Source organism: Anopheles stephensi, chromosome 3 (assembly GCF_013141755.1).
Source record: "Anopheles stephensi strain Indian chromosome 3, UCI_ANSTEP_V1.0, whole genome shotgun sequence".
NCBI lineage: Eukaryota > Metazoa > Arthropoda > Insecta > Diptera > Culicidae > Anopheles > Anopheles stephensi.
This window is the reverse complement of record NC_050203.1, coordinates 9,535,193-9,555,674: the sequence shown is the minus strand read 5'-3', so window position 1 is coordinate 9,555,674 and position 20,482 is coordinate 9,535,193. Positions and strand designations below refer to the sequence as shown.

Genomic DNA, 20,482 nt, shown 5'->3' with positions numbered 1-20,482 from the left:
ATCTTTGCTGTCGGTCGACTATTCCTCTCAGTTTTGAGACCTTGAACGTGAATCGGATGTAGCACTCGTACGGTTTTTGAACGCTACTGTGAGTTTATCATTTAATCTAGCTTTATTTATTATAACTTCCTATTAGCTTGAGTAGGTATATAAGGTGTATGTTTCTTTCTCAGCCCTGCTTCTTTCCCTTGAAGAAGGACATGCTGGGCTTCCCCGTGCCTACATTCCTGAGGAAGCGCAATCCTTCGTTTCCCTTCTTTTGCCGCAAACCAACCGTAACGAAACACTGTAAACTCACAGACTGAAACACAAAAGCCTAAACGGTGAACTAAAGTCGAGTGGCGGTCTGGGCGGTATGTTGCTGGAAATCCAAAATGAAACGAAACCCGAACGAACGAACACTTACATTACACGAAAGGATTCAATGACAGCGCTCCGCCAACATCTGCGGAGATTGGGCGAGTGGTCACTGAGGGGTGGTAGGGCGCGCGCGCCATCATAAATCACAATTTGTCTCGATTGATTGATTACCTTACACCGACCTTTGCCGGACCGACCGCGGGGACCTACGACATATACGTTGCTCGTCCACTGCTCGCTTAAAGCTGCGTCCTCTCTTCCAACACACATACGTAGACATCCCATCTCTCTCACTCACACTATCGCTGTTCCGTTTTGTGTTAGCCGTGGGGTGTAAGTAGTAATCCGGGTACGACTCCGGGGCTGCACTCAAAACGGAACAGATGGTGCTGGTGAACCTTCAGCGGCTTAAAATTGCCTCCAAACTCAAGTAAAAGACAAAGGGAAAGGAATTAAATTTGTCTGTCCATCTCTCAATCTAATTGCCTGCGACGTTCCAGCTGTGTGTGTGTGTTGCGACTACTTTTCAAAGTACTTGGAACAGTTCGGGAACCGCATGGCATCGTAATCCGTGTCCTTTGCCAACCGGTCGCGTATGCTCGCCTTCATCGCATCGCAGTACGACATCTGCAGCGCGCCATCGTTCGCAATGGTGTTGGCCACCTCGTCCAGTGTGCGGAACAGGTTGTGTGTGCCGGCGGTACCGCTGCTGCTCGAGCCCGCCCCCGTGCTTGTCCCTGGTGCGGCGACCGAAGAGGACGATCCCGGTTGGCCGCCGGTTGGCCTTCGCGTATTGCCGGCGGCATTGGTGCCGGCAACCGGTGCTGCCGTGACGGAAGGGATGGCTCCCGTGCCGGTGAACGCGCGCCGTACCCCGTCCGCTATCAGCGAATGGACGTCGCTCGGTGGTTTCGTTTCCGACAGCAGCTTCCGGCGCTTGGACGACATGCCCGAAATGTACGCATCGGAGAACGGTGCCTGTGGGCTCTGCGGAGGCAAATGGAAGACAGTTTGAGACGGGAAGGGAAAACGGTTACGCGGCTTACCTGTCGCCGCTGCCTGCCAAGATCGCGCGTAATGATCGGTAACCAGTTGGACGGGAAGTGTCGGTGCCAGGATTCGGCGTCAAACTCAACCGTCGGCAGCTCTTCATCGTCACCGGCCGGCCGTGGCGGAACGGGTCGATTGGCCAAATCTAACACGGTACCCGTAAGGCCACCGAAACCCACTTCCGGAGCGTCCGGTTTGCTTGCTTCACTGCCCGCCGTGACGGGTGGTGCGTCCGGCTGTGATGAGGAACACGGATCGACGCTCATTGCCGGTGGCTCGATGGAGATCGATATTTCGGCAATATCCGACACGAGTTCCGGCGTGGACATACTCTCCAGCTCATCCACGTCCATGGGCTAAAGCGGAACAGAGAGAGAGAGAGAGTTACGCTCGAGTGCAGATGCCAACGCGCGCCTACTAACGCTACCCCACTTACGCTAGCTTCCCGCTGACCGGACGTGCCGGTACTGGAAGACATGCTGGACGAACGGCTTTCCGTGGCGATGCTGCTGTCCGCCGTCGCCGTGCCCGGGGCGGCCGGCTGCCGGATGACTAGAAACTGCTGCACGTCGTACATGTCGTGCCGGGCGGCGGTGTTAAAATTGTACTCCAGTATCGGTTCGATCAGCCGCACGATTCGCTCCACCTCCGGGATGTTCTGCTGGCGCAGCGCACCCTCCAACAGACCCAACACGAACGTTTGCGCGTAGAACCGGCCGACGCCCCGGTGCATTATCATGAACGCGCGGCGCAGGAACAGGATCAGTGCGCGCATCAGCCGTATGCCGAACTGGGACGAGCTGTCCTCCCGTACGAGATTGATGAACGTGCGGAACGTGTTGCGAAACAGGTTAAACAACGAGGCGCGCGTATCGTACTCCGGCCGGTCGTGTTCCGCCAGCGGTGCGAGCAGCGGTGTCATGCGTTCGATGACGGTTTCACAGGCCTGTGTTTTGGGGGGGGGAAGATTGATACGGTGATAGGCAAGAAGGCACAGGAAATGGGAGCCGGGGCACTTACCTCACGTACGACCTGATCGTCAACGGTGGTACGATCGGCAAACAGCGTCCGGTTGATGTACGTACGCAGCGAGTCGCGGATGCGGTTCAGTGTGTTGGGGTTCGGTACACCGTTCTGTAGGTCGGCCAGCGTGAACTGGGTGCCAAACATGCTGATCCGTACCGAGGAAGCTGCTGCTGCTGCACGTCCTGTTTATGTATGAGCGAGAGAGAGAGAGACAGTTAATAGAGGAAAGGTCCTACACATCGTACACCGGAACGTCGTCCTGCCCAGACGTCCTGTCCGATCTTACCATCATCCTGCATCGGAACCGTATCCGACCCCTCGGCACCCGGCGGTCCAGCTGCGTTCGGTGTGTTGGCCGTATCGCCGGACCCGGTACGATTCGGCGTACCATCGTTCGATCGCTCACCGTTCGTTCCACTATTGTCCCGGATATGATGACTGTTGCAGGGCAAAAATCTAGATCACGCGAGAGAGAGAAAATAGATCCCGCCGATTAGATTTTCCCCGACAAAGCTTGATCTTCCGCCGACCCGCTTACCGATCGAACGTGTTCAAAATGCTGGCCGCCATCGGGCGCAGATTGCGTATCTGTCCGCCGGCTCCTCCGCCCAGCTGCGAGGGCGGAATGCTGTGCACGTGCGGACGGGAGGTAGAGCGCGTCTGGGTGGACGTGGTCGGCAGCGTGACGGTGGCAAAGCGTGGATAGCCGTGCAGCACATTCTCACCGCGGCCGTTGCTGGCGGTGGTTGTGGCGGGCGTCGCACCGCTTCCCGTACTCGTTTCCGTCTGAGCCGTTGTGCTGGCACGGTTTGCTGTACCGGCCGTGGGCCCATTCCCCGCGTTGCCTCCCTCATTTCCACTGCCCGTGTTGATCTGCACGTGGATGTCGGTGTGAATGGGTGCGGCGTTCACGACTGCCTGTATCAGTCGGGCCATCTGGATTTGCGCGTTCTGGGTGGCGGTGTTAGGTGCACCAGCGCCCGGTGCATTGTTGCCACCACCGCTACCGTTGTTGTTGTTGTTGTTGTTCGTGCCCGCTGTACGGAAACAAGCAGAAGAAAAAGCACAGTGCGAAGAGTGAATGCGAGCTCCCCGGGTTCCTTCTTGAGGTGTTTAAATCATAGAGAGCGAGAGCCTGTTAGATTACGTCCTAATCCTACGCAAAACGAATGGAGGGAATGGAGGTAATGAGCGGAGGGGGTAGTATTTGAACGAAACACGTACAGTTAGTAGTGGTGGTAGCCGTCGGACGATTGCGGGTTGCGCCAGTCGCGGATGGCGGCTGCAAACGGCCATCGGCCGAGGCTGTCCGTGGGGCCCTTCGATGCCGCACGTCCTGCATTATGATAACCGGACTGTCACGCCAACCTAGAAGAGGAGGGTACGAAAGCAATGCAATATGTATGGATGTGTCGTGTGTTTGGGTGTGTGCGCGTATGGGAAGGTGAATGAGCTGCGAAACAAATGTAGTTATGTTGAGCGGACGTTGAAGAAGGGAAAGCAGGAGATCCAAGAAGCTCCAGTCTCGAGCTGAAGTTAAGCGAGGGATGTTGTTGAGAAGCGTCATCCATGTGGTGGACCAGCACCAATGCTCTGTGGCTGTGTTAGTAGATGCACACCAACAAAAACACACACACACAGACGGATAGTTCGGGAAACCCGTCCGCCAACGAAAACGCGAGAACGCTAACCTGCCGCCACCGGTGGTTGCAGCTCGCCGAGGACATTTTGCACCCGCCGGACGCTGTTCAGGTCGTACAGGGGTATGTACACGGAGGTGACTATGTTATTGTTACCTCGTCCAACACCACCAACACCAACACCACCACCACCAGCACCAGGTACGACGCTAGGTGGTCTGTTCTGAGACTGACCTAGGTTCGGCGGTCGGGACTGTGCCGTCGTAGTGGTCGCTGCCGATGCTGCCGATGCTGCTGCTGTTGTCGATGGTTGGGTTGTCGCTCCTGTCGGTGTTGCAGATGGTGCTGTGGGTGGACGCATTGAGCCCGTTCCAGCACCGGTAGCACCAGCAGGACCGGCAGCACCAGCAGGACCAGCAGGACCAGTGAAGAAGGCCGGCTGGGCCGTGATGCCTAGATTGATGAGCTGCGCGTGGATGTTGTTGTTGCCCACTTCCGGGTTGTTGTTGTTGTTGTTGTTGTTTACATTGATGTGATTGCGTAGCAAGTTGGCCAAGTTGATGTGCTATTAGGAGCGAGAGAGAGAGAGAGATTGTGTCAACGATCTTACTTTCTAAAGATAAAAACTGCATACACGTACTGGCATCGCTGTTAAGCCGGAACTGACGTACGCGTTCTGCTCGACCAGAATCGGCCGACAGCACAGATGGCGCGGTGTTGCCATCTGCAGATCCAGCATGAGGTCGCTGATGGCGTGCTGGGCGTGCGAAATGTAGTGCATCGCTTCCGACACGCGGTCAAACACACGCTGCGCATTTTCCCGCCCGACCGTGTCCGACTCCTCGAACGACGGATCGTCCTGCAGGATGTCGTAGTACTGCTGCAGGAACGGTTCCATGCGGCGCTGGACCGAGCGCATCTGCTGCACCACCTCGCCGAGCGTTTGCGTGCTGGTGGTTTGCGTGTTTAACGGGCCGGACCGCACCTGGCGCCGGCTTTCGGCGCTCGTTTCCGACGAGCTGGACGATGCGCTTGGACTGCTGGAACTTCCACCATTGCTGCTGCTGCTGCTGCTGCTGCTGCTGCTCGTGCTATTGCCGCTACTGCCACTGTTGGTAGTGGACGAAGCACCCGACCCTTCGTGAGCCGGCGTAGCCGTGGCGCTTGTGTTCGGTGGCGTGAGGACGGCAAAGTCGGGCACGGTTCCGAACACCTGCACCGAACCGTTCAACCCATCCGGCTGCTGTACCGTCAGGTTGGACATACCGTTCTGGCGCAGGGCCGCACTCACCGCGCCCTGGAACGCGTTCACAAAGCTCTGCACCTGGTTGTGCGGTATGTCCACATCGCCGACGGCCGATATGCCCACCTCGAACACGGTCGACTCCATCGTTTGCTGCGAGAGGAAGTCCATCGCGCTGTAGTTAAGCCCGCGGGCCGGATTCTCCAGATAGCTCAGTATGCTGTCCGCACAGTCCAGCATGTGCCGGGCGACGGTAATGCGATTGTTGCACAGCGTCGACGACGATCCAACCGACGGAATTTGGGTGACGTTCTGCGGATGGAAAGGATCGTAAATCGAAGGAAACGACGGATTTTAAATGCAAATGTGGCTCACGGTTGCCGTCATGTTGAGCGGTATCGACGTCATCGAACCGAAGTACATCGTGTTCAGCTCGTCCAGGCTGGGAAAGATGTTGCGTGACGCATTGTCGCTGCTACGCGACCGTCTCGACGCACGCGACGCTTCATCGCGGCCACCCGCTTCCGTGCTGCTGAGACTAGCGCCCCGTGCCGATGGTGGGGCACGCTGCACCAGATGGACCACCTTCCCGTTCAGATCGTAATCCTTCAGCGGAATATCGTCGGACAGTACGCGGCCACAGTAGATGAGACGCTGAAGCTCCACCGAAACGCTGATCTTTTCCGCGATCTGTTCCTTAAACTGACGCACGGTGATCTAGAAAATGGAACCGAGTGAAAAAGAGATCGGAATGTAGGATTAAGGCTTTTGGGAACCGGAACCGTGGCAAGCTTACCTCCTCATCGACCGTGAAGTCATGGTTCTGTGAGTCGAGTGTTTTCACTTTTAAATTTATCATTTTGTTGTTGTTTTGTCTGTGACGATATGGTTTCCTCTAAAACTCCAGCTTTACCGTACGCGGCGCTCTAGCGGTCACACGACTTTTCCTCACTGAAACGGTAGCAGAGAGTGAAAGTTCTGATGAAATATACCCGTTAAATCCGTGGCAAAGGAAGAAAATCTTTGGGTATCGCAGCAGCCATTGCAGCACTCCATCCAGCCTACTATGCTGCGGCACACGGAGGAGAGAAAATTAGATGACGCGCACCCCGACATCATCCCAGCATGCAGCAGCAGTAGCACACCGTCGTGATCCGGTGGTCATAAATACGTCAAACACGGCAAATGTTATGACGGTGCAGTCTCCCCGATTGGGGTGAGAGATTAAGCTATGTGGCTGACATATGATTTTACCGTGTCAGAGCGTCAGCAATTGTCGTTGTAATTGCTGTTGGCGATTGGAAAAACTGAAAACAGCATATACGCACCTTCGCACCTCGACACCCTCTTCTCTGCAGACACCTCTTTTTCCCACGTCTGGATCGCCACCTTACGCGCACGAGCCGTTGTTCCAGCCGTTTCTTCTGCACATCAATCCCGTGTGTCTTTCGTTCACGGGTGTTGCTCCGACGGGAGGCTACTATTTGCCTGTTTTCTTCGCACTAACCGAGACGCTTTCTAATCGCAAGAAGGGAACCCACAGCCCCGTGTACTAGTATCGATCAGCTCAGACAGCAAACGGACGCAGCAAATACATTCCCCGCACACACACGGGTGGGCGCTCCCTGGTGGTCGGCTGTGTGTGAATGTGTGGTGAATCCGGCGACGTAGACGGATCCGTAAACGGGGGGGGACTACTGCGATGACGAGGAACGGCCGTATTTCACTCACAACGATTCACGGTGCGAAACCGGCGGTGCACGAAACCGGAACGGAACACACAACTTTGCGATTATTACGATTCAGCTAAATATTCGCCGCTCTCGAGAATATTCCGATATTTTTGCTCCGCTTCTTTTCGCTTTTTCCTCCGTTCGCTGCTGCTGCTGCTGCTGCTGCTGACAGACACTTCTTGTTCTTTTTGTTTCGCAAAGTGACAGCTGGTACATGGCAGGGTTTAGCAATCGGAGCCAGTTACGACGTTTATAAAAGTTGTATTTTTTACTGTTTTGCATTTGTTTTTATTATGAAGAGAAATAGAACTGTGCGTAGAAAATGTTCCAAAATGAAGTGATAAAAAAGCATTCCGTTCTGGTCTGTGGAAAGTAACGAACACACAATAAACATTCCGAAATTACGGTTGAAGTACAGAACCAGTAGCTATAAATGGGCGCTTCGCTTCGAATGGAACCAGGCAGCCGACATTTGTAGGGTTCCGTTGGCGGTTGTGCAATGCAGTTTGATTGTGCAACGAATTGCTGTTGAAATTTCGTATGTATTTACTAGAAAGGCTATTTATGAGATAAAAACATAAATTTAAAGTAAGTTAAGCTTAATGTGGAAAAGCAAAAACCAAAAACACATAACAATTAAAACACCAACCCCGTGTGACCATTTACTTTCTCCTTTTATTCCGTGCCGCAAATTTTACTCATTCCACATATTTTCAGCTTCATTTTTTTCTTGTTTGTTTGTTTTTCTTTTTGTTTACCTCTTAAAAGCTAGATTTCTGTGTTTTTTTCTGAGTGTGCGTGAGTCTGCGCTGTCATTGGGTTTGTCCTCTCCGGGTTTCACTTAGAAGCTAAAGGTTTTTTTCTTTCTTTCCGTTTTTAAATTTTCATTTGTTTTCCCCCTTTCCTTCTGCTTGTCTTTCGCTGCTGCTGCACAATCGCCTCCGTCACTTTCAACACCACCATTCTTACAGGCTACAACGTTTCAATCTGCATTTTTTGTTTGTTTGTTGTCTACTACCATTTCGTTTTTTTTTTGCTTTTTGTTGTGATTTATTTCATTTTTTTGGGTTTGAGTGTTTAGTTCAATTTTTCTGTTTCGATTTTTTGTTTGCTCTCTCTCCGTTTTCGTTTGCTTCTTTCTGCCATCAGTTTTCAACTACGCATCGCGCGCTTACAACAGTAGGCGTGATGTCCGCTAGCTTCTGCCGGCTGCTGCTACTAACATCTTAACGTTTAAGGGATTTTTCATGTGTGTCACTACTACCATTTTTTGTTTGTTTTTGTCAATCTTTACTCACCCGCTTCCGTCTTTCGGTGAGCTGGTTTGCCATCTTTAGTGTTAGCTTTCTGCTTCTGCTTCCGCGCTCGTATCTAATCTCGTCTCGCCGTACGACCGGCTTCTAGTCGCTAGAACACACTTGCTCTTGTAAATCAGTTTTAATATTCTTATATGCTTACCCATCCTCCAGCCATTGCACGTTTTTCCCAGCGTATTTGCTTTATTTATTTTTTCATTTCTAAGCCGACATTTGCAACTTTCTGTGCCGTCCGTGAGCATGTTTCTCGATTTCGTGCGGCCTGTCGTCAATCATCTAACGTTACCGCAGACGGACTGCATCTGGCGCACATCTGTTCCTATACGGCTACTACTTTCATGTAACATCCTTACGTACTAAGCGATTCGAAAATAATAACCAAAAAAAAAAAGTTTTCAGCTCCATCCATCTGCACGTGGGGATGGATGATCCTTACGTCCACACGTCGCTTCCTGTTGCGCAGTGCTTCTCGCGCATTCTAATGCATGTAAAGGTGTGTGTGTGTGTGTTTCTAGTGTGTTGGTGGTGAATTCTAATGGCATTTAGCATGCAGAACACATTGCACCAGTTTCTTATGTTTCTTCCCATTTTCCTTTCTACATCCGATCCGGAAGCCCGAAAGTGGAACAAAAAATAGTGCATCTCGCCAAAGCACAATCAGGTCCGATGTGTTTCCAAATGTGTGTATGCTTCTTTTTTCTTGCTGTTGCTGTAAGCCTGTCTGTCTGTCTCGGTGTGCCTGTGTGTGTGTGTGTAACGAAAAACTAGAAGCAGAAAAGCATACGATATTAGATGGAATGGTTTGGAAAACGACGGGTTTGACACTAGTACACAAATTTCCTGTTTCGCCCCACACATTTCGCTGGTAACACCAACACCGGCGCCGCCATCTTGTTTTTTTTGTCATGTTATAAAACAGAACCGAAGGTGGAAGCCCCGTTCGCATTTAAATTTCCTCCTTTTTTCCTCTAATACAATGTGTGTGTGTTGGTTGTGTTTGTGTTTGTTGCCTTCAAAGCAAATGTTCTCGAAAGTGTTCGAACAACTTGGTGCATGTGTTCGTAAACGCACAGCATGCTGCGATCGCCATTTTGTTGGATGAGGAAAACGATACCGTGTGGGAAAATTCTTTCTCCTCTCTTCTGATTCACCTCTTCTTCTCATGAGTTTTCTGTTTGTGTGTGAGTGTGTGTGCTATCCGTGTGGCGGCCATTTTGCTTCTCTCTCTCTCATCGGCGTCATTGTGTATGAAAAATTCCTGATTTCGTTTACTTTCAACTGTGTCTTTGTTTTCCACGCGCGACTGCATTTTTTGTTTGTTTGTTTGCAGGAAGAATTACGATTGTTGAGGCTTACTATCGTTTTCAAGTGTCGTGTGTGATTGGGTGTGTGTTTTTCTTTCTCCATCTTCTATCCTTTTCGCTTATCCTCCTCTCGTTTTAACATCGTCTTGCTTGTTTTTTTCTATTGCAATTAATTCCACTTATTCTCTCTCTCTCTCTCTCTCTCTCTCTCGCTCTCTCTCTTGCTTCTAATAACTAACATTTCATTTTGCGCTTTACACATTTGGAAAACCCAAACAATTTGTTGCAAAAAAGCTTACCAACACAAGCAAACAGTTAGTTTCCCGCTTCGAATTTTCTTATTTTCCTCTCTCACCCCCCGCTTTTTTTTACCCTATCATGTACATCGCCCCCCCCTTGCTTTAAATATTATTTTTCTCAATTCTCTACGTCCAAGCTACACACAGGCGGGCCGAAGAAGCAGAAGAAGCAGCAGCATTCAAAACTGATAAAATTGTTTTAGCAAAACTAAAACCTTTTTTATAAGGAAAGCTTTTTTTTTGGTAAAGAAATCGAACTGTAACTCGTTTGAAACTGTTCCGGAGAGTGTGGGGGAAAAGCGTTTATCAAACCTGTTTTCCTGCGTTTTCTCTACTACATTTAGTTTAGGGGTTTCTGTCTGTCCTTAGTGTCCCCTTGTCCACAACAGTGTGTGTATGTGTGTGTGTTTCTTTAAATTCTAAACAATTTTTTACCCTAAATATGTTCCTTAAAAACTAGCAAAAATTTCATTTCATTTTTTTTGTCATCTTTTGTTAATCCTATGCCGTGCGTGCAATGTCCGCGGAGGACATTTTTTCTCATTCCAAAGAACGTGCGTTTGTACACATACGCATACAGTCACACACAGTCACATGCATTGGGCACATACATACCCTCAATTTCAGACAATAAAACAAGTGCCCCCATGTTTAAGACAATAGGTGATCTTGATAAAACACACAATACTGTTGTTATATCTAACACCACGCATCGTTTTAAACAAGTAGGCACTTGCTTTAAAGCCCACCTGTATGCTGCCATTGCTTGGATGTGCGTGTAGTAGCGTGTACGAGCGCTTGCCAACCCGATGCCGATGCCTTCATTCGTTCCAGCTCGCGACCCTTAAACTTTACATCCGCCTCTATAAATACGCCTAAGAGTTTTCCATTTTGTTTTTCTTTCTCCGCTTTTTCCCCCCATCTTATTCTTCCTGCTTAAGCCTAGTAAAACTACTACACACGCGGTTGCATCCGTTTTTTCGTTTCATTTCAGCTACTTAATCCATTTTACACGCGCTATTCACTATCTGGCTGCTCGCTTGCTTGCTGCACACACACACTACTAGCCTCCCTTTTCCGTAACTTTCCAGTGGATTTGGTTTGAGTCTTCCTATTCTACACGACAGTTTGCGGGTTTTTTTTTTGCTGTCTCAGGTTTTCTTCTTTACACCATTTTACTATGGTTGGTTTACCTTGCTAGACAGCTCTTTTTGTCTTCCGGTTTCGTTTTTGTAACTTTCGTTTTTCCTATTTGCCTTTCTTCTCCTATAAACTAGCCGTCTTCATTCTTTTTATATTGTTTTGTTTGTTTTACGTTCGTTTGGTTTTCATTTCTGTGTTTCCTTTTTGGAGTTTGTAAAACATTTGTCTTTCGCATCTTTTCTCTTAGCGTTGTTTTGTTTTTCGCTTTCATGTAGTAGTTTGTTCAATGGGTTTTTACACTTTTCATGTTGAAACAATTTTTCTCTTTAAATAATTACACAACGTGTACGTAATGATAGATGGCAATGAATTGATTTTTAATAGAATTATAACCCAAATTGTTCTAAACATTAAAATTAAAAAAAGGTAATTAAATTTTGATTTTTTTTCTCTCTCTTTTGGTAATTAAATTCGAGCAAGAAGGAAGGGTAAACATTCTTACACTTACACGTCGTCAGCCGGCTAACACGCTCCACAACCACAAAATTGGATCAATAACAACAACTGTTGCGCTACACACGCAGTACGTTCAATAGGGTTTGTCCTCCACCCCAAAATACTACTACTTACTGTCAATGATACTAGCTTTATCAGACGCACACAGATACACACACACCCATTGCTAAGTAGCGCCATCTAGTGGGGCTAGGAGAAGAACAAAAAATACTAAAACGAAGTTGAAAAACAAACTAATCTAACTGACTGACAAACGTCAGGGAAAAGTGTTGTTGTGATGACACCTGTCATCTGGCTGTCATTTGACAGCTGTCAGAAATTCTCTCTTAGTAGTACTAGTACCTTTTTAGTACTTTCTCTCTCTCTAGGCATCAACGTCTACCTCGGATGTGTTGTGCTACACACAAACATTACACACACACACGCTTAATGACAAATACGCTACACTACACTACTATGAACTCTCCTCCTCCCCGCGTTCGGTTGCTTTGCTTTGTCCTAGCCTGGCGTTTTTTTTTGCACTACGATTTCTACTACGCCGTTCCCTGTTCTCTCGTCTAGCGCGTGGTGCTAATAAAAAGTCAAAAAACCACAAAAACCCACGACGGAACCGTCGTCCGTCGCCCGTCATCGACTAGCTCGACTGAAGCGACTACTACTGCGGTTGTTGCTACTACTGCTGCTGTTGCTATGTTGCTGTGTGTCTGTTGGCAACATCCTCTACAATAGAGTGGTGGTGGGCTCACAAACACACACACACACGAGCAACACCACACAGACACACATGCGTGTGTGTGTGTGGGTCCTCTTGTTGGAAAATTTGTAACCTGGCGTGCATAACTGCGGTGATCCTTCCTCTTCTCCTCCTTGCTGACCCTTCCGCGCCCCCACCCCTCCGTCTCCCGGCCTATACCGTTCACCGTTCCCTATTTGCCCTTTTGTTTGCATTAAAAGGTAAAAGGTAAAAATGGTTCGAAAAAATCACCGTGCAAGAAACCGTGCCACTGCTCTCTATAATTCTCTCTCTCTCTTTTTGTATGTATGTGTTTTTTTCGGTCTGTTTGTATGCGCTGTCTCTACTATTCTGCAATGCAGTTGCATGTCTCTAGATTTTTCTTTTTGCGATTCCGGGGATGATGCCGACAGCAGAACAGCCTGCTGTGAATAAATCAGAGCGCTATTGATTTGATTATGATTCGTGTCAGTTTGTGTCATGTTTTGCTCACCTTTTTAGTTGCCATTTTGTCCGCTATTTTGTGGTTTTTTCCTTCCCCTTGCTGGAAGAATGCTACTAATCAGTACTATTCTAACACATGATCTCTCACGTTACCGCCATTGGTGAGCTTTCGTATGTCCGGTTGAGACTAAACGTTCCGACTCTAAACACAAACGCACTAGATGGAGGAGTGTGAAGGATCTACGTTCTCTCGTGTCGACTCGTTCGTCTTGACGAGAGGTAGCACATGGAAGTAAGTTGTTCGCGTTTTCTCTCGCTCCCACTCTCTCTCTCTCTCTCTCTCTCTCTCTCTCTCTCTTTTGCTTCTCTAATTACACCAACACATACACGTCTACCTAATTACACAGTTTACACACTCAACAGCGGTTTTCTCCGACGATCATTCAAGGATTTTGTTTGTTTACGAACGACTAAACACACTCGACTACCTACACACGTACACAGCTCACTTTGATCTTTAAATACACACACGCACACGCATGGCGTCCTTTTGCTATTTCCTGTCAACAACACGCCTGTGTGCAACACTCCACGGCGGACAACACATCTAACTCAACGCCTACTAGTGCTACTGCTAGTGTCTACCTGTTTGAAGGATTTCAAAATGGCGTCCGCGCATCGATCGATCTATCCGATCATTTCTGAACGGAGTTTTTTCTTGTGTTTAATTATATTATTGTATACAGTGTTTCGTCATAAGGTAGCAAATAGAACGAAATGTGTTAAAATAATAGTCTTTGCTTTTATCCACCTATACACACACACTCACACTCCTGTACAGCGGAACGATCCTAGTTTGTTTCTGTATGCACCCCGAAACGATTGTACTAAATTGCATAAATGGCTTTTTTTAGATTGAAAAGTGTTGGTTTGAAAAATCAAGTAGGCATAAGAAATGATCGTGTTTCCTATAAGTTCATCCAGCCTCAGACAGCTTTACACTTTTGCATCAGCAGTGTTAATACGTATCAGCAAACAGTATTGTTCATTTTAGGATAGAGGAATAAGCAACAAAAAAAAAAAATAGCCGGTCCGCTATTCGACCTCTTATTCGACCCTCGACCCAAGGCTTATCCGAGCTTCGCTTTTGCGATGCAGCAAAATGATCGTTTGTTAGTGTGAGTGTACGAACGCAAGCGTACGCTGACGACGATCAGTCTTCTTTACCGGTGTTTGTGTTTGTATAGCTAGATATATATATCCGTGTATAGTTATTAAACTAACGATCCTCTACGATGGAATGTAGATGCGAGAAACGAAAAATTAAGAGCCGATACGTGATTTACGTTTGCGCTTTCAAACAATTTCACTAGCAGTTCTTCGAAGGGAGTAATTATGGTTTAATGTAAATAAGCAAAAGTGCTACTAAACTAATCGTTAGGTTTTGGGGGTAAAACGAGCATAAATGGGAGCGGGGCGAGACTATTTACTTTGTATCACAGCATTGAAACATATTATCACATAGCTTACGGTTTTTCTATCTCTCTCTCGCACCGGTGACCCACCAATCCGATCGATGAACAAAAGGAATATGGTGGGCCACCCGTGGGCAACCGCATCAGGCAGGCAGAAGTATCCTCTCGTGAGTGTTCTATAAATAAGCATAATATTCCATATTTATCTTTGCTGTTCTCCTAAGCCATCGTTTTTGGGGGGATTTGCTGTGGCTTTTTGGGCTATAATTTTGTCCCCCGGGCGTGCATTTTTTTCTCGCTCTCCATAAAGCTGGTTATGATTTAGTACAGTTCATTTCGGTGCCACACTAAAACACACTAGGAACGCTTGGATGTGTGTGTGTTTGTGTGATGGTGATGGTGTAGCTTCTTCTCGGCTGTTTTTATCCTTCCAACGTGATCGATTTTTTCCTTCATATTTGAATTTGCTTCTCGTCGTTTGCAATACCTTTTCTTTGAGTAATTTTCGACAGTTAGATATCCTTCCTTTACTTTTTCGTGAGTGTGTTTTTTTATCTCTTTGCGTTAAGTCGTGTGTTCTTCTTTACTTTTCCTCAGTTCCTTTGCCTCTCGTAATATGCATTTTTTTTATATTTGTATTGTTGTAAACTGGGCAGCTGCTCCACTCTTCTTACGTTTTTCGTGTTTAGTTTTTTCGTTTTGTTTCAATGTTTCAATGAAAATTCAACAACTGGAAAAAGGGATTTTCAAAAATATTTGTGTAGAAAAGTATTGTTACTTCTGTATGGGTTTTTTCTCTCTCTCTTCTCTTCCATCTCTTTTCTTTTTGGTTGTTGCTGTGGTTTTTGTAGCCAGCTTTCTTCTTTCGTTAGGTGCTCGTGCCGCTTAACACGTTTCACGTTATTGTTGTTGTGCTTTTCTCTTGTCGCTTCTATTTGTCGTATTAGCTTTCTTGTATTATCTGTTAGTTGTTATTTGTCTCGAATGATTTTTCGTATCTTTTACCCCACTTTACACGATTTTTGGCTCACTTTTAGATTTTGTTGCTGTTGGAGAAAACAGCATTTTCCTTCCTCTTCTTGCAACTACTGACTGACTGACTGACTGTGTAATGACAAATTGTGATAAAAAGGCACAATTTATATTTTCTTATCCGGCCCAATTTCTCCAAATTGCATCTCACGTGTGTCGAGGAAGTTTAGAGAAATCAAACTGAAAAAGACAACAAAAAAGGTGAAAACATATATGAAAAAAGTAAAGGAAAAGTATAAAAATGTAAACCAAAGAAAAAACTTACTTCATTAAAACGAATCTGCTCGAAACGTGTAAAAATCAATAGAAATGTGATATTGTGTATGCACAAATGCAGTTGAATAATGGAAATAAAAACTCACCAAACAAAACTGAAAAACCGTCCATCATCGGAGTCTCCATTTTCTCATTAATTTTCTCCCTAAGCTTCTCGGCTCGGTCCGCGGCTGTTCGTTCGGTCTCGATTCTACTCATGATCTCGTTTATTATCCGCATCCGGTTGTTTTCTTGTTTGTGTTTGCATTTTTCGCTGGTTTTTCCTATTTTCGATTTGTGTTGAAGCGCGCCTATCCGCAAATTCGCTCACAACTTGCATCGTACTGTTCAAAATTTGAGGGCAAAAAGGGGAGGTTGCCTGGCTTCCCTACGCAACCGAAAAAAACGAGGAAAAAACGCGGTGCACGGATAAGAAGAAAAAAAAAACTATCGGATGTGAACAAAATGTAGAAATTGGAAGTTTTTACTCTCGCAATAAATCGCAGCTCGTTCTGCGTTAGCTCCCTGGCGCTAGGCTTAGATTCACAATGTTTCCCTCCTAAGAACGGTTTCTCGTTATGCACTTATCACAATCACACCAAGGACAAAACAGAAGGAGAAAGAGATATTGAGAGAGAAAGAGAGAGAGAGAGAGAGAGAAACCAATATCAAGAGTTGTTCAACAGAAATGAAGAACCAAAAAGGTTGTGTGAGGCTACGGAAGAAATGTATCGGAGAAACAACAAAGCTTCATCAAAATGTCCCAATAGCTCCCACCTTTAGGAGGTTGACAGTTTGAACGTTTGAAGCACAAAAAGGGGTGGTGGGGGTGGTGAAGAAAAACATAACCAACAAAAAAAAAAAAGAAAAAGGAAAAAACTGGAACCAATGCGCACAAAAGGTGAGCACATCGCGCCTCGTCAGCGGTTGATCCTCATAAAGGGAGGGGAGGATCCTTCGAAAAATCCTACTTAACGTACTAAACACTCTAAAAAGCTAATCTTATCAAGCTAGCAGCACATACCATGCTGATGGGGCGCCAATCAATCCGTGGACTCTCTCCCTCTCTCTCTCTCGCTGGAGCTTACTGCTTTCGAGTTTTGCGTGTGTTTTGCTTCGTTGGATTTGCATCCCTTTTTTGCGACCCAAAACTTTGCTTTTCAACATCGAGTTCAGCATCGATTCGGTTGTTTCTCGCCATCAGTTTTTTTTGCTCGGTGATCATCTCAATCAATCAACCCATCATCATCATCATTTCGTTCTACGACGCTAAAATATAAACTAGTTTCTTACGCTTTCAGCTTTCCCATCCCGCTCACGCTCTACTCTACCGATCGTGCTGCTACTTCAACCTGCATTCCTTCATTTGCCTACTTTCGAGCATCGTGAGCTCGCGGGCTCTATCTTCACCTTTATCCGCTGCTGCTGCTGGCGCCCCATATTATCCCCACTTTATCGTTCCTCGCTTACCCTACCACATGCTTTTTATTTCCCCCCTCTCCCCATTCCCACACTGCCCACGTGTGTGTGTGTGTGATTTTTTTGTTGTTGTTTAACTTAACAAAGACAAAACAGGAAACAAAAAAAAAAATAAACACATTTTCCCGGAATGGAAAACAAACGAAAAAGAAAAAAAAACGGAAAACAATAAATTAAAATTAACTCTACTAAAAATCGAGCTCGCGCTCGTCAGCACACGTCAGCACGCGGAGCAACCCGCAGGAGCATCGAGAACCAAGTTACCAATACAAAAACGCACATACACACACACACATCTCCACCTGTGTTTGCTATTGAAAGGTGGAAAAGGCGGCAGGGAACTTCCTGCTCCCGGGTTTCTTAACAGGGAAGCTCAAAAGCACAGTCGGCTCAGTTTCCGGATGCGAAGAGTGTAACGGTTTTTTCAAATATCTTCAAGCCGTCCGCCCTTCTGTGGATGATCCATAAAGAAGGATCCATGTGTGTGTGCTGTTTCTCATGCTCATCCTTCGACTGAGGAGATCTCACAAAATGCCTCATACCTCACAAGAATCGTGGCCTCAAGCGATCGAGACCAACAGCTTATGGCAGCTTCCACGAGGAAAGTCTTCTTAGTACAGTCCAAAAAGCAAAACACAAAACGGCAAACAGTGGGCCACAGTTCATCAGTCAGTGTGTGTGTGTTCGTGTTCGAGTCGAGTTAATCGTTCGCGTGAGGCTTTCGTGTCCTTTCCTTCCTGACAATATTCAAACCATGGTTTGCCGGTTCGCTTACGGATCTCCCATCCCATCCATATTCCGTCAAGCGGTCAGAGTTTGAGGTATCTTAATTCAGTTTTGGCCTACCCTTCCGCATCCGGTTCGTGCACATCGTTTTGGTATTGCGAGCTCGTTCGACTGCATGCTACGCGTACTATTCTAAGTTCAAGAGCGTGATGTATATGTCGGCCTCGTCTGCTATTATCATTTCCTGGAAATGATACGCCATCTTCCCTATCGATCCGCTGACCGACTTGTAAGCAAACTCCACACTTCTGCCTCTCGTTCGCATTCGCTTCGCTTCGTGTGTTTTAGGGGAAGAAAACAGTACCGTGACTCCACAGGACAGAGATCACGATCATCGTTCGGGATGGTGTGTTGCTGCACACGTTCATGTTGTTTTCAGCTTCGCAAAGGTGGTGTGATGGGTGTGTCGTGGTGGTGATGGTGGCGGTGTGTCTTGGCTACGGGAAGGCTGGCTGGCTCTTCCGGGTGTGATCGCTGCTCGGTGCTGGTAAAGATCTACTTCGGAGCGTGCTGATACTGCGTGGTGTATGCTTCGTCCGGCGAGGCGGCCGTGCTCGCCTGTTCCGTATCGCCCATCTGCAGCGTGTGGATGACCGACGCCGGATGGGTCGGATAGTACGGATAGGTTGGGCTGATGTACTGCTGCTGCGGGAGAGATAAGATTGGCTAAAATGGAAGGAAGCGGTTAAAGTGGCCGGCCGAGAGAGAGAGAGAGAGAGAGATAGACGCGACGTACCGAGGAGCCAATCTGCAGTGTTGCCAGCTGTGGCATCATGCCGTACTGGACGGCTGCTGGATTATCACTGGACATGATCATCGAGACGCCACGCGGCTGCACCGGCGTCACACCGTCCGTCTTGTACGGTGTGCCTACGCTCAGGTGAGATGCGGGAACCTGAACGTATTGCTGGGAAAGAAGGAACGCGATTAGGCTCGTGAGACACGGAATTCTACCCGCCAGCTTCTCCACATACCTGCTCCTCAACCGGTGCAATTGCCTGTGTCATCATGTAGCTTGGCACCCACTGGGAACCGGGCACGGCATATCCGCCGACCTGCGGTGTGCTGAACCCTCTGTACGGCATGTTGATGTGCGTGCCGACATTCACACCGATACCGTTCTGCTGCATGTTCGGATCGTAGGTCACCGGGATGCCTTCCGCACCCTCGCGCCAGGTTCGCGTGTTCGGATCCGGACTCTTGAACGGGTTCTTCTTCTTCGACCCACCGTCGGCGAACTTCACTAGCAGCGGTTCCTTCGCGCCCGGCAGCTGTGTGCCGTTGAAAATCTGAATAATCTGTTCACACTTGTCCCGTGATTCCATTCGTGCAAAACCGACACCTGTTACGAGAGAGCGAGAGCGAGAGAGAGAGAGAGAGAGAGATATATTAGTGACAAGTCCTTGGAAGAGAGTCCCCGGGACGATCTCTAACCTACCTTTCGACTGTGCATTCTGATCGCGCAGAATTCGGGTCGAGATGACCTGGCCGTACTTGGACAGCAGATTCTCCACGTCCGTCTCTTTGTAGTTCAAGGGAAGATTCGCGATGTACAGATTGGTAGGATCCTGCTCCTGTTGCTGCTCAGCCGGCACCACCATCGCGGGGTCCAGCGATTCCGTGCGTGTTGATGGCGCGTGTGTGTTCATTGGCATTAAGTGTTTTTTTTTTTGTGTGGGGAAAAGTTGAAGAATTGCATGTGCGTATGTGTGTGCGAGTATTTTTGTTGTTGTGGTTTTTTGTTTTCGTTGACGTGAAGAAGATCACACAACATTACACCGCGGGAAAACATGAGGCAACGGAAATGGGAAGAGAAGAAAATTCATTAGTATGGCATTTGCTCCCGTCGGCCCAGTTGCCTGCGCGAAGCTTTCTCTCTCTTTCTCCCTTTCTCCTTGTCTTTCTCTCGCTTGTTCGCTCTCGCAATCTGCTGTTTCTCGTTTCAGTTTTTGGAGGAGGCGAATGGTCTTTTACGCTAATACGCGCTGGTCTGATTTGAAAGAAATGGGGGTTGATTGTTTTAAAAAGAGTAGAGCAAAAAAAGGCGATTGTTTTGTTGGGTTGGTCAGGGCTAAATAAGAGGCGTTTCGGAGGGTTTTTAAGGGGGGGTGGAAAATGACACATTACGGACGAACGGACAAACAGAATGTGAGACAGAAATATAGGGGAAAAAAAACTGTGACTGAGACGCGAGACTGAACAGACACGGTCGGTGGAAACGCGCGGGTTTTTCTTGGGAAGATCGCCGTCAATGAAGAGATGCAATGGGGGGAGGGTGAATGGATGCTGGGGGAGATCTTTTGACTTTCATCATCCCATCACGAGCTTCGCAAACAAACCTGGACGTACATCACGAGCAAATAGCAGCACAATATCTGATGCTTTGATGGACGATGTCTAGGAGGAGATGTTTGCTTACATGAAACCAACAATGAAACAGCAAGCCAATGATGAACATTAAGGAACAACGCGGGAAGGAGAGAATTATGTGACGAGGAGCGACAGAGTAGAACTCCGGTTCCGAAGAGTACCGGCCGCCGTACCATGAGAAAGACCTACTGCGAGGAACATTACGCCTAAGGTAGACCTAGACCTAGAGAGTAGAACCCCGAGGGTTAGCGCCCCGCCTGGAAGCTTGGCTGAACAAG

At 47.7% G+C, this 20,482-nt stretch overlaps 2 protein-coding genes across 27 annotated transcripts in view; both read right to left on the bottom strand.

The window, feature by feature from the left end:
* Positions 1-87: 87 nt before the first annotated feature.
* LOC118513054 (large proline-rich protein BAG6) lies at positions 88-6,786 on the bottom strand. Of its 6 annotated transcripts, none has more exons than XM_036058363.1 (12): positions 6,648-6,786; positions 6,116-6,270; positions 5,695-6,036; positions 4,717-5,631; positions 4,128-4,641; positions 3,661-3,804; positions 2,975-3,473; positions 2,723-2,892; positions 2,431-2,618; positions 1,847-2,356; positions 1,407-1,766; positions 88-1,347 (listed from the first exon to the last, which is right to left on the bottom strand). In XM_036058363.1, the coding sequence occupies exons 2-12, from the start codon at positions 6,176-6,178 to the stop codon at positions 880-882; spliced, it is 4,173 nt and encodes a 1,390-aa protein (XP_035914256.1). In that variant the 5' UTR covers positions 6,179-6,270; positions 6,648-6,786; the 3' UTR covers positions 88-879. The 6 variants fall into 6 exon arrangements, with proteins under 6 accessions (XP_035914256.1, XP_035914257.1, XP_035914259.1 ...); XM_036058364.1 differs by having other exon boundaries at positions 4,233-4,641; XM_036058366.1 differs by having other exon boundaries at positions 4,311-4,641.
* Positions 6,787-7,709: 923 nt separating this feature from the next.
* LOC118513057 (protein alan shepard) overlaps positions 7,710-20,482 on the bottom strand; it is a 191,341-nt gene continuing 178,568 nt past the window's right edge. For 17 of the 21 annotated variants that reach the window (XM_036058385.1, XM_036058389.1, XM_036058393.1 and 14 more), the window contains 4 exons: positions 19,273-19,444; positions 18,809-19,176; positions 18,571-18,741; positions 7,710-18,500 (listed from right to left, as the gene is read on the bottom strand). In XM_036058385.1, coding sequence (XP_035914278.1) covers positions 18,330-18,500; positions 18,571-18,741; positions 18,809-19,176; positions 19,273-19,444 — 882 coding nt within the window. In that variant the 3' untranslated portion in view covers positions 7,710-18,329. The remainder of the gene's footprint in view (positions 18,501-18,570; positions 18,742-18,808; positions 19,177-19,272; positions 19,445-20,482) is intronic. The other 4 variants (XM_036058388.1, XM_036058391.1, XM_036058392.1 and 1 more) reach the window with 1 other exon arrangement.

Coding starts and splice junctions, on each gene's coding strand:
- LOC118513054 (XM_036058363.1), bottom strand. CDS start 6,178: ATGATAAATTTAAAAGTGAAAACACTCGACTCACAGAACCATGACTTC. Junction 1,767..1,846: donor CCGGTCAGCGGGAAGCTAGC/GTAAGTGGGGTA, acceptor GTTCCGCTTTAG/CCCATGGACGTGGATGAGCT. Junction 1,348..1,406: donor TTGGCAGGCAGCGGCGACAG/GTAAGCCGCGTA, acceptor TTGCCTCCGCAG/AGCCCACAGGCACCGTTCTC.